The 19163-nt window shown below is 43.8% G+C and overlaps 1 protein-coding gene across 8 annotated transcripts in view; it reads right to left on the reverse strand.

Moving 5' to 3' along the window:
• Nucleotides 1–424: 424 nt before the first annotated feature.
• LDB2 (LIM domain binding 2) overlaps nucleotides 425–19163 on the reverse strand; it is a 204713-nt gene continuing 185974 nt past the window's right edge. The window contains exons 5-8 of one of the 8 annotated variants that reach the window (XM_019625130.1): nucleotides 16162–16285; nucleotides 12892–13037; nucleotides 10209–10351; nucleotides 1667–1750 (exon numbers count right to left, since the gene is read on the reverse strand). In XM_019625130.1, the coding sequence (XP_019480675.1) occupies nucleotides 10247–10351; nucleotides 12892–13037; nucleotides 16162–16285 (375 nt within the window). In that variant the 3' untranslated portion in view covers nucleotides 1667–1750; nucleotides 10209–10246. Of the gene's footprint in view, nucleotides 2011–10208; nucleotides 10355–12885; nucleotides 13038–16161; nucleotides 16286–19163 lie in introns of all 8 variants that reach the window. The other 7 variants (XM_019625127.1, XM_019625129.1, XM_019625132.1 and 4 more) reach the window with 7 other exon arrangements.

Here is a 19163-nt window from a genome sequence, read left to right on the forward strand (position 1 = left end):
CTCTGTATAACAAATCTTTTAGAAAAAATAAGCAAGTGAGGCACTGATTTTTTAAAAATGGGGCTCTTCATGCCTGCTTTGTGGAGTTGTGCGGATGAGCTACAATAGAGCTGTTTGGTGCAGAGGAAGCATCCAGCTAGAGGCAGCCACTGCCCTTCCCTTTGGGCAGCTCCAGGACTACAGGCCAGCCCCTCCTTTCTCGTTGTTGGGTCCTTTGCAAGCACAGTGCCCCGCACAGAGAACACACTCCTGTGTCTGCCCCCAAAAAACTGCAGTAAGTGGGGAAAGAAACCTTACATAAAAGATGGCACAGGTTTTACAATGTCACTCCATTTGGAGCCTGAGTGATAAATCCAAGTTCAAGACTTCTCTTAATTGTGGGCAGATTTCTCTGCTGGCGCTCACAAACATCCAGACTTACTGCTTTGGTCGTTAACACAGTTTATTATTGGCACACTTATCAGTAAAGCATACATAAAATACAGCTGTTTTATAACACACGGAGCCACTGTGTCTTTACATGTGTAGAGGAACATATTAATATGCAAATGGAAAAATTAGTTCTCTTATAAAGTTTCACATAAATACACCGGTATTGCCCCAAAAGAAAAATCCCCATAAAAGAACCAGATGAGGGCTTTACAAAATATCATACAAGAAATATACGATGAAAAAAAAAAACAAGTCAACTCAGATACAATAAAATAACACAAAGAGTTTCAGAATTATTAAACTGCCCACAAAAGTAATGGATTACATGGCTTGAAAATATTTGGATCAACAGCAATTTTATAAATGCATAAATTCTCAAGGGGCCAAGCGTCTTTCTTTACACAAAAATCTGCCTCGGTGTCTTTGATAACAAAAAGACATTTCTTGTTTCAGCACTCAGGCTCAATTGAACCAACTCGGGCTGGAGAACCAATTGACATTAGCTCGCCCATAAATTACCCTGCTGGGCCCTCGTAGCTGTTACCCAATGAAAGAAAAAGTGAAGAAAAAAAAGAGGTACATTTAAATTACTTTCCAAAAGCTGATTTTTTTTCTTTTCTTTTTTTACTGAAACAAGAAACTCTCAGATGCAAGTCGAAAAGCAGAAAATATTTTACAATATTAAAAAGTCATCTGTAGTTAGGTTCGGCATATAGTGAGATCCTGAGCACTGAGGGCTTATGGACAATATGGCCTTCGTTTGATGCAGGGAAAAGGAAATTAACAAATCTGTGGTTACCACCGTGCCAGGTGAAGGGGCGAGCATTTGCTCTTGTTTCAATTACGATCAGTGCCAGTATCTGTGTAACCTGCGAAGGCCTCCCGGGAAGGGTCATGGGAGTTTATTCAGAATGATCCTCTCAATTAAAAACACAAAACAAAACAAAGAAACTCAGATCACTGTGGTTTAGAAACAGGTATTTGCATGGGAAAGTTTAATGCTTTCTTGCGGTCCTGTAAGTAAGGATCTGAAAGAGGGAGTGTAACCCACGGGCCTCTGGACAGTGGAGTGTGGTGCCCGTCGATCTTACTGGGAAGCCTGGGGTGGGGGATTTTCTGATTTGGCCTCTTGAGTGGCGGGAGGTTTACTGTTCCACGGGCTGCTGTTCCCCAGGGCGGGTGAATTGTTGAAGTCTTCCTCGTCGTCCATGCCGTTGGCCGCATCATATTGCGTGTTTTCTAATCTAGTGATTAGCCTTTCGTCCTCGTCCCCAAACTCACCTCCCATCAGAGTTGGCTCTCCTACCACCATCACATCCTGTGAACAGCAGCTGACATTATTACAGGGAAACCTTGGGAGAGAGAAGCTCAGCTTAAAACACTAGTGGGAGGAGCTGGGGCATCTAGGACAGACACACTCGTGTACTGTACACCGGGGTCAAGTCTCAATGTCGGGGGGGCCGAGATGCATATTTGATTTCTACAGGAAATAAACATCGCCTCCTGACGTGTAACAACCACGCGAGTTTATGTCCTTAGTGCGCAGCCTGACACCGGAGAACGAGCAATGCTAGCAATCTGCAGAAATAAAAAAATGGATTTTTCAAAATTAAAAAAATCCACGCTCTTAACGTGCCGACATTGGGGACTTTTGAGAGGGCTGTGGAACCTTCTGCTGGGTGCTATTCAATGCCTCCGAAAATCCGCCACTTTTGGTTAAGGCCTCTGAATGGCTTTGGAAACTAGCAAGCGAACATGGGTAGGATGCAATTCTGCAGTATTCACGCAACCCCTTCCAAGTGGCATTTTCTCTGTCCCAAGGATGCTGTACATTTTAATTGAAGACAGAATCTCTCTTTTCTCTACTCAGCCAGGCCCTTTTATGCAGCCAATATCCTTGACATTCTGCTACTTAATTATGGTAATTAATTTAGGTAAAGTTTTCGATAAAAACAATGTTCACACTGATTTGACAATTTGCATAGCTAATTAAGTCATTAGCAAAAACCTGCTGATTGCCAACAAGCCCTGAATTTACCATCTGTTATTTCATGGTGCTTGTCACCTAGCCCCACACAGGCAACCCAGCCACCAATCTGGGCAGCACAGAGAACCAGTCTGTCCAGCTGGTGCCATACAAGGAAGATGAAGAGCGCTAATTATAATTACACTGATGAAGCTGGTAGTCATCAGAAATGGAAGCGTGCAAGAAGAATCCATCTAATCACTCCTTTAAGTACAAATTGTCCTTCCATGCAAACAAGGAAGCTACCTACTGTAGCCGGGAGCATCGTGGAGGCCACTGCTGGAGAGACATGGGGACGGGGAGAAGGACGCATACACAGGGCACAGCTCCAGCCTCTTTGTTCGAAGGGGAGTGGGTGGCCTGGGCAGGGGACAGGACACCTGTCAGCTGGATACTGCTGGGCATGCTCTAAGCAAGAGTCTACTTCGAAGTGCAGTACCTCCAGGAGAGTGCCTAAGTGCTCTCAGCCTCCGTGAGGCCAGGCGAAGCAGGACCAGGCCAGATGCTTTGGGAGATGCAAGAGTGCATTCCCTGAGAGGGGGGCTAATTCGATGAAACGCCTTGACAACTGGTCACAAATGCTCTTCGCTGGAGCAAGAGAAGGCCTTCCTGGGGCTGTACAGGAGAGTACTGCCTACACCAGGCGAAGGTCCAGTAGACGCTGCAGGTCCCCTTTAGAATTCTGAAGGTGCCAATTAAACAAATCCCTTAATTATCAGCAGGTTTATTTGGGCATGGAAAACCTTGTTTGATTGATTCCCCTAGAATTATGGGGAGATAATCAACAGGCTTCCAAACTGTNAACTCTTACATATGTTGCCTACAAGAGACTCATTTCAGATTGAAAGACAGAAAGTAAAGGAATAGAAAAAGATATTTCATGAAAATGGAAATGAAAAGAACAAACAAAAAAAAACTGCACTAGCAATACTTATACCACACAAAACAGACTTTAAAAGAACAGACAAAGGACTCAGTAATCCCATTTCAGGGTATTTATCTGAAGAAGCCCAAAATGCTACTTTGAGGAGACGTGTGCATCCCTAAGTTCACTGCAGCATTGTTTACAATGGCCAAGATGTGGAGGCAGCCTGGGTGTCCATTGATGGATGAATGAATAAAAAGGAGGTGGCAGGTATATAAAGTGGAATATTGCTCGGCCATGGAAGGGAATGGGTTCTTGCCATCTGCAGTGGCATGGATGGACCTGGAAGGTATTGTGCTGAGTGGAGTGTCACACAGAGAAAGAGAGATGCAATGTGATTTTGTTTATATGTGGAATCTAAAGAACAAAATAAACAAACCCATAGATACAGAAAACATTTTAATGGTTGCCAGATGGGAGGGTGGTTGGGGGTGTGGGTGAAAAAAAGGGAAGGGATTAAGATGTACAAATTGGTTGTTACAAAGTAGTTATGGGGATATAGGGTATAGCATAAGGAATATAGTCAATAATATTCTAATAACTATGTATGGTGTCAGATGGGTACTAGATTTGTTGGGGTGATAGATGGGAGGGGGGTTGGGGACAGGGTGAAAAAAGTGAAGGGATTAAGAAGTATAAATTGGTAGTTACAATATAACCATGAGGATATAAATAAAGCATAGAGAATATAGTCAATTATATGATAATAACTATTTATAGTGCCAGGTGGGTACTAGACTAGTTAGGGGGATCACTTCTTAAATTATATAAATGTCTAACCACTATGTCATACACCTGAAATTAATATAAAGTAATATTGAATGTCAAGTGTAATTCAAAAATTAAAAAAGAGGGGGACAGTCCAAATTTCTAAGTATAAGACAAATAAGTCATGGGAATGTAATGTACAGCATAGGAAATATAGTCAATAATATTGTGATAGCACAGTATGGTATCAGATGGGTGCTCACTTCTTTAGGTATATAAATGATGAATAACTATGATGTACCCCTGAAACAAATATAATATTATATGTTCGCAATATTTTTAATAAAAATCTTAAAAAAAATTTTTGTACGGAAAGTGCTAAAGTAGAAGCAAAGACCCCAGAGGGAACAACAGACTGATCAGAGCTGGGGAGGCATCTCAGGGCACGAAAGACTCAAGCTGTGCTTTTAAAGATGAATAGTTTTGGTTATGTAAGAAGGTGGGGGACGACATTATAAGAGGGAAAACATATGCAAAGACACATGGGACATGAGCACTTGGTGTATTCCGAAAATTGGGACGAGTCTAGGTAGATGGTAAATCAGGTACGAGCAGTGAGGGGCTAAAGATACAACTGTAGGTAAGTGAGAACCAGGCTGTGGACCACGTTGGCTATTGTAGATGTTTGTTTCCAAACATGGCTGCCAGCAATTCCTCCCCCTCTGTAGGCACATGCCATTTGTCCATCAAGGAGTGGAGTCTATGCCTCTAGACCTTGAATGTGGGCTGCCTGGATGGATAGCATAGAGAAGTGATGCTTCTTCATTTCCACGCACCTCGTGAGTTGCGATTCTCCCCTCCTGGGATGCTGGCTCTTGGAATACTCCCTCTCAGGACCCAACTATCATTCTGTGAGAACCCCATGGAGAGGCAATGTGAAGCCCCTCCTGTCAACAGCCCTTGCTAAGCTCCTACCCAATAATCAGCAATGTCAGTGCACCATCTTGGATGTCCAGCCCAGTCAAGCTGCTGATGACTCCAGTTCCAGTCCGCAGCATCTGAACCCCTAACAGCAGACCTCTGTCAGAGACCAGTGAGTTCTCAGAATGGTAACTGATAATAATAAATTGTCCTATTGAGTCTCTAAGTTTAGGGTTGATTTGCTAGGCAGCAGTAGACAACTGGAACAGACATCAAACTGTCCTAGGTATCAGCTGGAATGACTGCATATTGATGACTTTAAGGAACCGATAAAAGAAAACCTAAATCGGTGAGGAAGCAATTAGTAGCTGTTTCCTTATAATTTCTCTGACTCTGTTGCTGTTGTGCTGCACATTTTCCTCAAAAATGTTACTATTTTAGGGAAGCAGGTGATGTTCTAGAAAGATCCAGGCTTTGTAGTCAACAGAGATCCAAATTAAAATCTCAACTGTGTCACTCATGAGCTATGGATGGGGTAAGTCACTTGATAGGGTCCACCTGCCCCGATGCCCTTGCCGAGACCAGCACACTCATGCCAAGAAGCAATGGCTGTTTCTTTCTAGTTGCCTCCTCTCTGCAGAAATGCCCTCAGCTGATGGGACCNTTGTGCCATAGAATTACAGATTGAAACTTACTGAGTGGTAAACAGTGGTTTTATAATTTCTTGTTTGGGAGCTTTTAACTATATCTATTCCACCAAAATGCATGATAGAATTTAGAAATGAAGGAGTCGGATGGAAATGGTTAGACTGCTCAGACCAAGAAAAGCCTAGTAGGACAGTGAGGGGTAATCAGCAACAATAATAAAAACTTGTGAGGTCCAAGATGGCCGAGTAGATAAACACTGTGCCTGTATCCTTCCATGAACATATTAAAATTATAACCAAATTATATAACAATCAACCTGGAGAACCATCTGAACTCTAGCAGGACAAAATTCCTATAACTAAAAATATAAAAAGGAAGCCACGCCAGGACTGGTAGAAGGGGCTGAGACACAGACCCCAAACCCCCGTTTGGTGGTTGAGAATCAGGAGGGATATCTCAGCCACAGAGGTTTCCCCAGAGGAGCAAGGGACCTGGGCCTCACACCAGACTCCTTAGCCTGGAGTACTGGTGCCAGAGAGAGAAGTCCCCACCATATCTGGCTGTGAAAAACAGTAGGGATTCCAACCAGCAAGGAGGATGGAAGGCTGCGGAAAACTCAGACGTCCTTTTAGAGAGCCTGTACATAGACTCACTCACTTGCAGGCACTCACCTTGGGCTCCAGCGGAGGGACGGTGACTCAGGGGGTGTCAGAGGCATACGAAGGGCAAATGAGGTGTGTGGCTTGGAGCAAGAGCTGAAGAACAGTTGCCACTTTCCCTGTGAGGAGTCAGTGGCCATTTTCCTTGTGAGGCATCCTCCTCCCATGCAGCTCGTTTGCAGGTGCCATCTTTCCTGTGTTGAGCCCACCCCCATCCGGCCAAATCTGAATCTGATTGGCCTGGTGAACTTTCTCATGAGCAGCCAGCCCCGCCCACACTGCTCTCTTTCTTGGGAAACTATTGAGTCTGGCAGGCCCCAGGCAGGCAGTGAGTGGCCTCAGTGTGCTCTGCGACTTTTGCTGAGTTGTTTCAGGCTCAGCACTGGAACCAAACCAGAATTTACATTAACCTGGTGACCACAACTCTTCCTACTCTAGTGACAACATGAGGCGTATCAGTGGCTGAACCTTAAGGGAGCTGGCAGGTGGCAGCAGGAAATGGGGTGTCCTGGCTTTTTGTAGAGCTACCCCAGGCCTGCTACTGATGGTAGCTATCCTCAGTTCTCAGTGTGGCCTCTCCCATGTGCCTTAAGGTTTAGTACAGGCAGTAAACAACTGTGGATTGCTTTGTAGCTCCTACCACATAGCCTCCAGCTGGTCACAGGCAGTGGATGACCTGGCCCTGCACCAGAGCCCCTCCCAAGAGGCCCAGAACCAACGTACTTGGAGGTTAGCTTTAGACCACAGCAGAGTACCACCCAATTAGCCCCAGAAACAGCATACATAAAGGGCGGTCTCAACAGGAACCAGAGCCAACTGGGGCAAATCCCACTCAGTAGGGTAAGCCTCCTGCAAAGCATCTCACAAACTGTGGACATGTCCAAACCCCATAGCCAATCAGCCTGAGGGTCAATCCCACCTACTGATGTGCCAAGAGCAATCAAGGCTCAACTATAACAGGAGGGCACACACAACCCACACAAGGGATACTCCTGGAACATTCAGAACAGGTGACCAGGAAAACTGTGCCAGAGCCCCACAGGACACCTATTACATAAGGCTACATGGCCAGGACTGGGAGACATAGCAGATCTACCAAATACATTGAAACAAACATAGAGAGGTAGCCAAAATGAGGAAACAAAGAAATGTGTCCCAAATGAAAGAAGAAAACATCACAAAAAGAACTAAACAAAATGGAGGCAAGCAACCTACAAGAAACAGAGTTCAAAACACTGGTTATAAGGATGCTCAAGGAACTTGGTGAGAACTTCAATGAGAGAGCAAGNAAAAAAAAAGCAAGGCTGGGTGGGGCCATAGAGATTGCTTCCCCAGCCCCCTTAATTTACAGTTTTAATAACCTTTGAGTGTCTTTTCCAGCTCAATGGCTTCAAGTGCAAAAACACTTTTATATAAACACCAACAGTGCTGATGCATTAGGCTTTGTGCAAAACCCAAAATTTTCAATATTCCTATTGATCGGAGACACCATCTTGACAATGTGATGAATAGAAGGAGGGGAGGCTGGAGGACAAATTCAGGAAAGTTACCCAACACGTAGATGTGCGTTTGTGCATCAGTGTGTCGTACCCTCGCGCTGTCAGTCCTGCCAGTGCTCAATCACCGCATTTGCTGTTTCCCCAGGGATTTCTTGTGGAGTACCAGAGAAAGAACAGTCTTTGGATTCACATGTGGATTCAAACTTCACCTTGCTATTTTCTGTCTGTGTGAGCCTGGGCATGCTATTCAACCTCTCTGAGCTTCATATACAAAACACCTGCCTTTCTGATTGTGGTGAAGACTAAACGAGATGCAAAGCACGACCCAGTAGCCCCCAGTGAAGGTGAGTTCCGTACCTTCAGGCTCCTGGAGCTTTTATTCTCTCTGCTTCAATGATGCTCTGAGTAGGTTTCGCCTTATATGCTTGGATAGCATCGTATGCACTTGTTCTCTTTGCCAAGTGAATTCTAAGCACCTTGAGGGTGCGACTAGGTACAAAAATCCCTAATAATGCTCAGCAGGTGCTAGGCACATGGCAAATACCCAAAGAGTGAATTTTGATTTAATAAACTCTTATCAACCTTCGATCAGCTTATTAATGATTATGACATTCTACTGGGATGTAAAAAAGGGAGTTGACCAGTCATAAATAAATGGCTTAATACATTATGGTACATTCCATTCGTGGATCATTATATGGAAATTAAAATCATGTTGTTAAAGAATAGTTAACGAGGTGGCTCATGATACAATATTATATGAAAAGGGCAGGATACGTAATTGTCTAGTCTGTATATTACCAACACTGCAATCCTGATGAGCCAAGAAGAAAATAGTGGGGAGATATGTGTCAGAATATTAGCAATGGCTATATCAGGATAGGGGAATTAATTTTCTTCGTGTTCCTATTTGTTCAAATGATCTACAATGAGCATGTGCTATTTAACAATCAGAAAAGAGAAAAAGCCTACTAATTGTTTTTTATGGAGGACAGAGGAAGCATATAAAAGGAATTTCCCAAGGATGCTGCCAATCATGCTTTAGGGAAATTGAGTGTTATTGGCCTTGTTCCCACTACATTCCACCCCATGTAATACCAGTGGGNATGCAACGAAGCGCCAGACATGACACTGACATATAAAGGAGACCCATGAGGACTCTTAAGGTGAGATGCAAAAGACACAGACTGTGACTGGCAAGAATGCCACCAGGATTTGAGATGGAAAGTGTCCTCCGCAGAGGCGTGAACACTACCCATTAGCCAGGACAGCTGTCACATGACCCCCTGGGGGTGTTCAGGATAAAAAAGTGTCACTTAGTTACAGGCAATTAGGAGACTGTGCTTATGATCAGGACCAAAGGTCAGTGGAAAGAATAGGGGAAGGCTGGGAAGAGGACAACACGAGGGTTAATCTGATTTCATGACTGTGTGCAGCACACTTTGAAGGGCTTGGAAAACTCATGCATAAGATGTCACCGAGCAGAAGGATGTTAGAGCCAGCCACAGGGGTGTGCGTTAGTATTGTGAGTCTGAGGTCACCCAGAGAGGCTGACAGAGCGTGAGAAGGCAAGCATAATTTGGAAAAAGAGGAGAAAAATAAGAAGCCAACTAAGCGTGATATTAGAGAAAAGTTCCCAACACTTCCAGATGCCTTCATTGTATCAGAAAATAACAGTCATTCAAGAAAAGTGCTATGAAAACAGTGATTTGAATCCCTTCAAATGGGGCTGATATAAACTTGTAATACGTTTGGCGGATCTTTGTTCTAGGAGCAGCTGGAAAAGATGCCCAGGCATAGATGCTTTGAAGCGCCCTAAATTTCAAAGAGATGACACACTGGCCTTACTGATTATAAAAAATATCCTTAGCCAGATATGTAATCATGTGTGTACGTGTGTGTGCACATGTGTGGGTGTGTGAGTGATTAATAGATGGCAAGCTATAAGAGAGACGTGTGCTAAGGACTTCGTCTGCACATAAACACTTGAGGCTACTTATGTCTCACCCTGGTTCTTCCAAACCTCTGGCCTAGGAGAGTGGTGCCCTGCTCAGGCAATGAAATTGGTCAGCCTCGCCCAGTGAATGGAGACAACGCACGTTCTGGGCTGCCTCTAACTAGGGGGTGTTGGTGTCATGTTCCCCACCCCCCACATCTTTAGAAACCCCACCCCCCGACATTCAACAGTGGTAGCGAGAGTGCATTTCCTTCCCATCTCTGCTATCTGTGTGTCCCACAGGAGACAATCCTGGTCCATCTCAGAGTAACCCGTACGCCCTCGGCTCCCCACGAGGCAGACCTCTGCTCCTCACTGGAGGCCTGGAGGTGCCACCAGCTCTGCCCATGTCACCTCTGCTCACTGATCAATCCCCCGTGCAAGGACCACCAACCTCTGAGGAGGACTGGAAGTGACTCCTTTCAGGGCCCCTCAATGCTTCTCCTTAAATTGGCCAGAAGGGGTCACTGCTGTTGAATGACACAGGTCTCCATCCCTCCCAGGGTTGAGGCTGCAGTGCGGGATGGCTCCTAGCCCCTGCTCATGGAGTGAGAAGCAGAATCCAAGCATTAAACCCTAGTCCTCGCCAGACACACCCACTGCTGCCACGGCAGCCACGCGGCCCACGGCTGCGGTCATGGTGGCGCTCCGAGGCCGCTCATGCCATCGGACGGGGCAGCCATGCCTGCAGATCGCATTGCTATGGAAACAGTCACATCCTGCTGGTCATTCAGGAAATGGGGTGAAAAGATGGGGTCACTACAAGCCGATGCTTATCATTTAACGTCTGCTCAACTGGAGCACACACGGGAGTTGGCACATTCTCCTAGCCTGGTTGCCTTCCCTGCCTCTCTTGCTCCTCTGTAAGTTTCGCTTAATGAAAACATCTTTACGTGCATGGTGTGGGGACGGTGCTGGAGTTCTGCTCTCACTTTCTAGCGGTGCCTTGTTCTCACAAAGTCCCAAGGGTCTCAACTCATTAAAAACCCCCTTGACACAGGAATCTTCCGCTAAGATTCAGTTGTTGGGCTGGAGGACAGGAGCATAATAGAGGAGAATGAATGACGTGCTCTTTAAAATAAAACGGAAACGATTCTGACTAAGCCAGGTATGTCAAAACACGTGACACGTATGTTGCTATTCTACACCCGTCGCAGGCATCACTGATGGATGGCCCACCAAACCCAGTCTAGGCCTCAGAATCCTTTTCAACACTGTACCCTGGGAGCTGACACCAGGAGACTGCGCTTGCAGGAGAGAGGAACCCTCTTTGTCATCCCCTCAATTAGACAGTGAGCTTTTCAATAACGGGGCCTGGGTCTTTTTTTTTTTTAAATCTTGTTATTACCTGTACCCGGTATAGTGTGGGGCACATAGTAGGAGCTCAGAAAACGTTTGTTGAACTGATCTGAATTCTTGCAGCCACTGTGCCTTTGAATAGAATTCTCTGGAGTGCACTTGCCTCATTTGTTAGAGGGAACTAACAAATGTGCGTTGCTGAAATTCCAGGATTAGCTGAATAAATGGGCTACTTGTGTGCACTTTGGGGGTTGATTTATTTATACCAGGCCATTTTCTCTATGCATTTTGCAATTTAACTAGGAGTGGGCAAAATTTATTGGTACTTTAATAAAAATGCTCTGTTTTTCTCCTTTGATATATTTTTTTCCCCTGACTCTTTAGGGGTGATAGCCCAGTTCAAAAACCAGAGGTGGCTCTGGCATTACTTAAGAACTATAATTCCTAGTGGTCTTAAAATAAAATGGTACCTCCCCCCCAGGCTGGCCACTCTCTCCATGACCCTTTCTGTCTAAGGGCTGAGAACCTCACCCACCCCCTGTTCTATGGAGGACAGGACAATCCCAGTGACTGAGGTAATTCTCAGGTACTGATGGGGTTGGTTTTAGCCAAAGAAAACTGATCAGCGGAAAGTGAGGAAGAATGGGTGGGGGACAGATTTGAGAGGCACATTTAGAAGAGAAATCCCCATGAAAGAAAGGCCCCCTCTCACATGGAGAGAGGTGGCGCAGAATCAGAACACTGAAGAGTGAGGACAACAGACTAAGAGGGGAAAAAAGGGAGAAAGAGGAAAAAGGTGAACTCGAATTGGTTGTGGGAGGTAACAGGAAATAGGGCACATTTCCAAAGACATGGTATCCGGAGGATATCCATGAAGCACCATGAAAGTGTCAGAATTCAAACAGTCAAATGCCTGCTAAAGGGTGATGTGACAAAGGCGGCAGAGAAGGATGACCCACATGTAACTGTGGGGAGGGGGGGCGAGAACAGACAACACATGCTTAAAGGAACATGAAAATTTAAAAGCGATAAATGGTCTAAATAAGGTAGAAGGGACAGACTGGGGAAGAAATAATAGGAGATGAGGAAAGTTCCTGCATGCTTTCCACTATTTGGGGATGCCCTTCAGCTGTCGGCTTTGCAGTTCAAAGAAAACCCCTTCCAAGTGGCCCATTTCCTTTGTCAAGACCCCAAAATGAAAGAAAGGGGTCCAGAGGTCAAGAGAGTCGAGGCCAAACCAGAGGCTGACTCCCCCTTGAGCTGGTGAAAAGGGGAAAGTGAAATACACTAAGCTGCACTTTCAGTGGCCGCGAGTTAATTACTGGAGACTTGAAATAAGAGCGGTGCCCGTGTCGGGACGGCCCAGTCAGGTTACAATAAGGAGCCTGAGCACCAGGAGCTAGTTTCCAGTGCAGCACGGGGTCCCCGGTGATGGTGCCGAGAGCCCCTTACATGCCACCAGGCACACTGCTAAGTGATATTTTAATTAAACCCTAAGTGACATATCTCCTGTCTGTGACTCTGACGGCTTTTTAATTCGGGTCCCACTGCAGCACAGACTCTTAATATTCCTTTCTAATTCCCAGTTGGCAGGGGAAGGTTTCCACGGCAGAGTTTCTCCCTCCCATCCCAACCCTGGGCCCTGCCTTACCCTCCTCCATCCACCCCTGCCCAGAATGTATTTGCAGCTAAGAGAGACTTTAACGTGGGCCCCTGGAATCGGAATATGGGCAAAGGCAGGGTTTCAGGCCTAAAAGGAAAGTGAGACTTACAGGTACCTGACTGGACAGACTCAGGTTTGCGGCCGGTGTCTTCTTCTTGCTGCCAGTACTGTTTGCATTGGTCCCAGCACTGCTGTTGGAAGTGCTGCTGGTGGAGTTTTTCCTTTTTCTCCGTTTAGTTGTCGGTTGCCTTGTGGGTTCTGCTGCAATATTGAAGAAGGAAGGAGATCAGTTACAGGGCAACCATCAGATACCATCCCTCTGAAGAAGCTGTTTTCACAAACAAAAAACAGGAGACTCTACGTTTTTCCATTTCTTTTAACTTCGCAAAAAATAAAGGGAGAAAGTCGTTGGCTTATATTTGGCACACAATGTGTGCAACTCTTTTGTTTTGTATCTAGATAAAATGATTTGTATTTAATGGTTCTTTCTAATTTCATATACTGGGGGTGCCCAAAAAATGCATACAAGTGGACACGTCGGTCAACGTTGCTCAAGCAGTAGTTTGACGTAATCGGAAGTGTCTGGATGCTGATGGGAACCACTTTGAGCACCTCTTGTAATTGCAGAGGTCAAACATGACTTGTATTCATCTTTTGTTATCAGTATATACTGAGTATTACAATTTAAATGTTTTTTTCCTTTCTTAAAATGTGTATACATTTTTTGGCACCCTCTGTATATGTCTAATCTATTAATATATTTTACGGATGAGCTACAAAGACCACTTTCACAGTTGAATTAAAAAGATTATTACCATTACAAAATTTGGGGAAAATTTTTCTCTGGTTTACCTTCTCCTTATAACAAAAGGAGGACTCTGGGATCCCTCCGGGGCCCCCACAGTGTGAGAGAAAGTATAAACTTAAATTAGTGAGCCAGTGTGTAACGGCAGCATCTACTGGCGAAGTGTCATACTGGAGCTCAGCTCTATTACACCTCGAAATGCTCAAGTAAAAAAGAAGAGAAAGGGCCATTTCTATATGAATGTGAAACTTAGGCAGTCCTAAGCTCAGTATGGTTCCCAAGTTCCATGATTTGGATCTCATGTTTAAAGGTGCTACTAATTTCAAAGTTCTGGAGGAAAAAATGAGTTAGTACGCGACAGCCAGCATATTAATGAAGGGAAGCTAGACTTTTTCAGGAAAGGCCTATTTAGAAATAGAGACAAATATTTTGCACCTGAAGCATGGGTAGCATCTTGACTGCAATACAGGGATCAATGGTAATGTGTGGTAAGAGGACTACGATTTATTATGTATTGAGCAGTGCTTTCATATTCTTAATGTTTTCTATTTTAATGGTTGCTATGTCATAACTATTTTATATTCATAACAACTCTTAATTAGGTAATATTGTAGTTTTTTCTCTGTGAATGAGAAATCTTCAGAAGCCTTTCCCAGGCAGTTACTAAATAAGTTGGAAATGGCAGGAAAGAGCCCCCTTTATGCTTAATCCTATTCTAGATCCAGCTGGGATGGAGAGAAGGCAAGCCAGGGCCATACCGGAACGAAGCGAGGGGGCCTTGTAGCATCTACTGCTTCTGAGGGACAATGGGGGATCTCCTTTAAGGCTTGTTTCAAAGACCACTTAGTCCACCAAGTGATCCCTGACTTTTGATGGAAAAGAAGAGGGCTATGTTTCTGTTTCATACTATCTTTTTTCCTTTTTCATAAATAGTTTGTCTAGTATGTTCAACGATTTGCATCTAAGGGCCCGACATCTCTGTCATAGAGAATTATGGGTGCTTATTCTGAAGGCTGTGGAAACAAGGGAACAAAATTGTTCCAGCTCATGAGGTTCAAGAAGAGCTGAGCAGCACCTCTTCTAAAGTCAAGACAATACCCAGGTCTCCCATGACAAGCATCTTCTTCCTTCCACCTCAACAGTTGAAATCTGATAGTGTTTTTAGATAGCTGTACTTCCTTCAAGAAATTTGGGGGAAATATATTTAAACTGCACACTTTGGATTACTCCCGTTGATAGTAGGTAGCTATGGTAATAGAGTGACACAGGCGTCCTTCATTGATTAATTATGAGATTGACTTTGGCAAACTTAAAGGTCAGATCCCATTATATACAATGGGAATAACAATAAATACCTCATAAGGTTATTGTGAGGTTTCAATAAGAGAATGGAAGGTCTGCGAGGGCTGGGACTGTGACTTTCATTCAGTGTTGCACCCTCGGCGGCTGCAGCAGTGCCTGGCACCTAGTAGAGGCTCAATAAATAATTGTTGAATGAATGGCCAACTTAATGAATAATACATGAATTATGTATGCCTGTGGAGGTGCTCAAAGCTTTAAGTGAGTGGAATATATTTTTTCCATAAAGCCTTACTGATATTGAAAGAGAAAATGAGGCCAACTTAAACACATGTAATATATTTGAAACATAATGTTCTAAAAGTCTAAAATTACCCTAAGATGGGGATGCAACTATTCTACTTAAACTCATGTTCATTTTCTCAGCTTTCTAAATATGTACTTGGTGACATCTGCTATATACATATATATAAAACCCCTGGCTGATTTCCAGCAAAAGGTGACCATTATATTTTGTGATTCAGAAAGCTATGTGCCTCATGTTAATAATTACTCTTTATAAAAATATTTTTTAGTAAATGGATACATTTTGCCTTTATGATCAATGAGGCTCGACACACGCCTGGGAGTGAAAATGTATTAGATTGACAGACAATTAATGATGACTCGAAGCAGTAATTTCGGAACCTCAGCAGGAGACTATAGTATCAACATTGCATTGCAGGGAAGTAAGGGGCAGGAATCTACTCCATATTCTCTTCATGATCAAAGGACCCTTTGATATTATATCTCTTAAAAAACAGAAAAAAAAAATTCCTCCCTCTCTCCCTACCTTCCTTCTCTTCTTCCTCTCTCCCTCCCTCCTGTCCCTCTCCCTTTCCATAATTTCATTCATTTCATAAAAAGGAAACAAACAAAATAACAGTGGGCAATGAGAAACCAACAGTCTAGTCCAGTGGAGCAACCACTGGACTGAGACAGGAAACCTTGGTCCTGATTGCGGCTTGGCCAATGGTCTTCTTGGTAACATAAATAAATCAATTTACTTCTCGGCATTTCACGTCCTCATCTGGCAAGTGAGGAGATCGTAGGTGACTCTTAAGCATGTTTGTCTGCCCTTTGCAAGTGCAGTGTCTCTTAAGTCCAAACTCCTGGCCAGAGTATCCCCAATTAACAAATGTTCCTGATACATTTAAGATCACTTTCTTCCTTTTCCCATCACCTCATCCCCAGAAGAAGCCTCAGCAAATGCATTCAGAGTGGGAGTGAAGGAGGTCGTACCTGGTGGCGCCACCATCCGCTGCCACTTCTGAAACAAGCAGGTCTTCAGGCAGTCTCGTGGACTGAGGTTGTAAGTTTTATGTCTCGACATCAGTTCCTGCATTGGCTCCAGTATTACACACAACTGCAGAGTTCAAAGACATGGGTCTTTCACGACTTGATAGTATTATTTGCAATAAATAATGTTAACAGCTGGAATCAATTAGGAAGCTTAAGGGTACTTTCTTTTTACCCCTGGTTTTCATTTTCTCTATACAAGTTTGGAGGAAAATAAATATTACCAATGTTTGATAATGCCTACTTAATTTACTCTCATTTATAATATCGTATTATAATATGATTTACACACACATGGGCGCACGCGCGCGCGCACACACACACACACACTATATAGACTGCTGGGTGGATATTTGTAGCTCTACTTGAAATCAAATATTTCTCTCTGATTAAAGGACAAAGCTCTCTGACATGGAGCACAGCATGCTATCACGTCTCCTCTGGTTTCTGCTGTTGTTACTGGTTGTGTCACCATACGTTGTCAGTTACAATGCTGTTTAGGTAGATTACGTGGCAGTGAAAGGCATCGTTTACATTTGGGAGAGCTAAGTGGCAACTGCAGGTACTTTTTGATCCTATTTCTTCCAAAGGCCCACGATGAACATTATTTCATTTTTACTCGTGTGCTCATTTGTATTTTACACATGATGATAGTATCAATAACATATACCGACATCCATTCAGGGGGCAAGCTTTTTCTGTGATTCTGCACATGGTCACCTTCTTCCTTCCTTTGGTTAGATGGCTCAGCTTTACTTTGGTTCAAGACGTCTGATGACAAAGATTAATGAATGAAACAAGAAGGTGAATTCATTTAGGATTGCCTTGGACTTTTCTGAATTCCTTTCAGTTGGAAGCTTATCAGAAAACTGCTGCATGAAAAGTATCTAAGAGGACAAAGACCACAGCTTGGAAGGAGGCATCCCTCGCTGCTGTAATTACAGTGATATAAATATTGGCAATGTACCTTCTCATGTGGAAAAACATCATTTTATTATGAAAGGCAGATGTGCAATCTCCACCATCATCGGCCCTTCTCTACCCCCTTTGCTTTTTACATTCTTCAGTTTGAGTATTTCCCTCAAGGACACATGCTTTTTGTCCACTGGGTCCCCTCTACTGGAATTCTTCTCCCCCTTCTTCCTGGCTAATACCCACTTATCCTTGAATACAAAGTTATTTCTTCTGTGACGCCTTCCTCCCTGGGCTGTGCACCTCTCCCCGTGCAGGCTGAGCTAGGTGCCTTTCTACAGTTCTCCCACAGCACCCAGTCCTTTTCTGCTCTGTAAACTTACTCATTCATGCTTTGTAACCATCTGCTTCCAAGTCTGTCTTTTCCACTTGACCTTGAACTCTGTGAATGCTGAAACTGTGTCTTTCATTTCTGTGTTCTTTGGTTTTGCTCAAATGAATGGATACATTTAAGGAGTGATGCTTAGAAAGACTGGAGGATCTTTCTATGCCAATGTTCATCGAAGTACTCTCTAAGGAACATTTCCATCAGAAACAAATGAGCTGGTTATTAAAAGCACAGACTTCCAGGTTCTGCCCTTTCTGTTTCACTGGGTCAGGAGGTGAGGCCCTGACTCCCATTTTTAAAAACCATACTCCTAGCTAATTCTGATAAATACTACTAAAGTTTGAGGTCCACTGTCCTACAGAGGCTGGGCTTTAGAGTAGATAAATACAGACAGCAAGACATGGACAAATCCCATGGTTTTTAGTTTGAATTTCACTCTCTTCTTACTTCGCTTCCCCATGCTTTTCTTCCCTCTCAAGTCTACCTTTGGTAATCAAGATTACCTTCATACAGAAAAATCCCTCAGCCCCTTTTACCTAACAATGATCTAAACTTTGTCCCAAACCCACAACCCCATGTAAGGGCCAGCTACAATCTCCTTCCATTTGCAGTTTCCCTGGAAGAAGATTTCCAAGACTGAACAACCCAAGTACAACCAGAGCCAAAGAGACAAAGTCACCCAACAACCCTGGTGAATCAGGCTCTGAAGTCCTGAGCTCTGGGTTAGTTGGGATGCATCTTCAATCTTGCCTACCTTGTCCCTTCCTTTGGACTCCTTTTTGAAATCTAAATTGTTAGTAAGGAAGAAGCTGTGAGAGAAGGTGGATTACTGTGTGATTACCATCACACTCCAACACTGTGAAGATTATGTGTGTGTGGATTCCTCTATAAGAACCCTGTGCTGGAAACCCAAGTATGCACAAGCCACAGACAAGCTCCAGTCTTCCTCAGCCACTGATGCTCACCGGACTCAACCAGGAAGGACTCCACAATCATCTGTACCCATTGAGCTCAGAACGGATTATCCATCAAAGAAGAACCACTGCTAGATTCAGACAGGGTTGGACAATGTTTGCATCCATCTATGATTAAGCTAGGATAGTAAGAAACACTTTCAGAGGAATTCTAAGGTCTGGGAAAACATATATTTTTTTATTAAAAAATGTTAAAAAGGTTTTCAAACCATTTCCTTTTGGTCTATTCCCCATTTTTGAGTAATGAGCTCACAATGGATATAAGACGCATGGGTGGAGCTGAACAAGCATGGACTGAGAAGCCAGTGGGTTCATGCGTGGATTCTGACTCTGTCACTGGGTATGTATGTGTCTTTGGGTGAGCCACTTAATAATGCTGGATGTCAGTTTCACTGGTAAAACAATGCCCATTTTGTATACTGCTGTGAGAATTTCAGATAGTATGTCCAACACAGGAGTTCAACAAACAGTAGAGGTTATGATTATACATTAGCAAGCACAGGTCTGATTGCCAAACAAACCACCTTTCTATTATTTTAAATCAAAGGCATTTATTGAGCTTCCTCCTAAGTATCAGGCACTCTGCTTAGGCGCTGAAGCATAAATGAGACTGACACATCTATGCCCTCAAAGAGTACTCAGCGTCTTGAAAAATGACATACGTACATGAA

Source organism: Hipposideros armiger, unplaced genomic scaffold, assembly GCF_001890085.2.
Source record: "Hipposideros armiger isolate ML-2016 unplaced genomic scaffold, ASM189008v1 scaffold_616, whole genome shotgun sequence".
Classification (NCBI taxonomy): domain Eukaryota; kingdom Metazoa; phylum Chordata; class Mammalia; order Chiroptera; family Hipposideridae; genus Hipposideros; species Hipposideros armiger.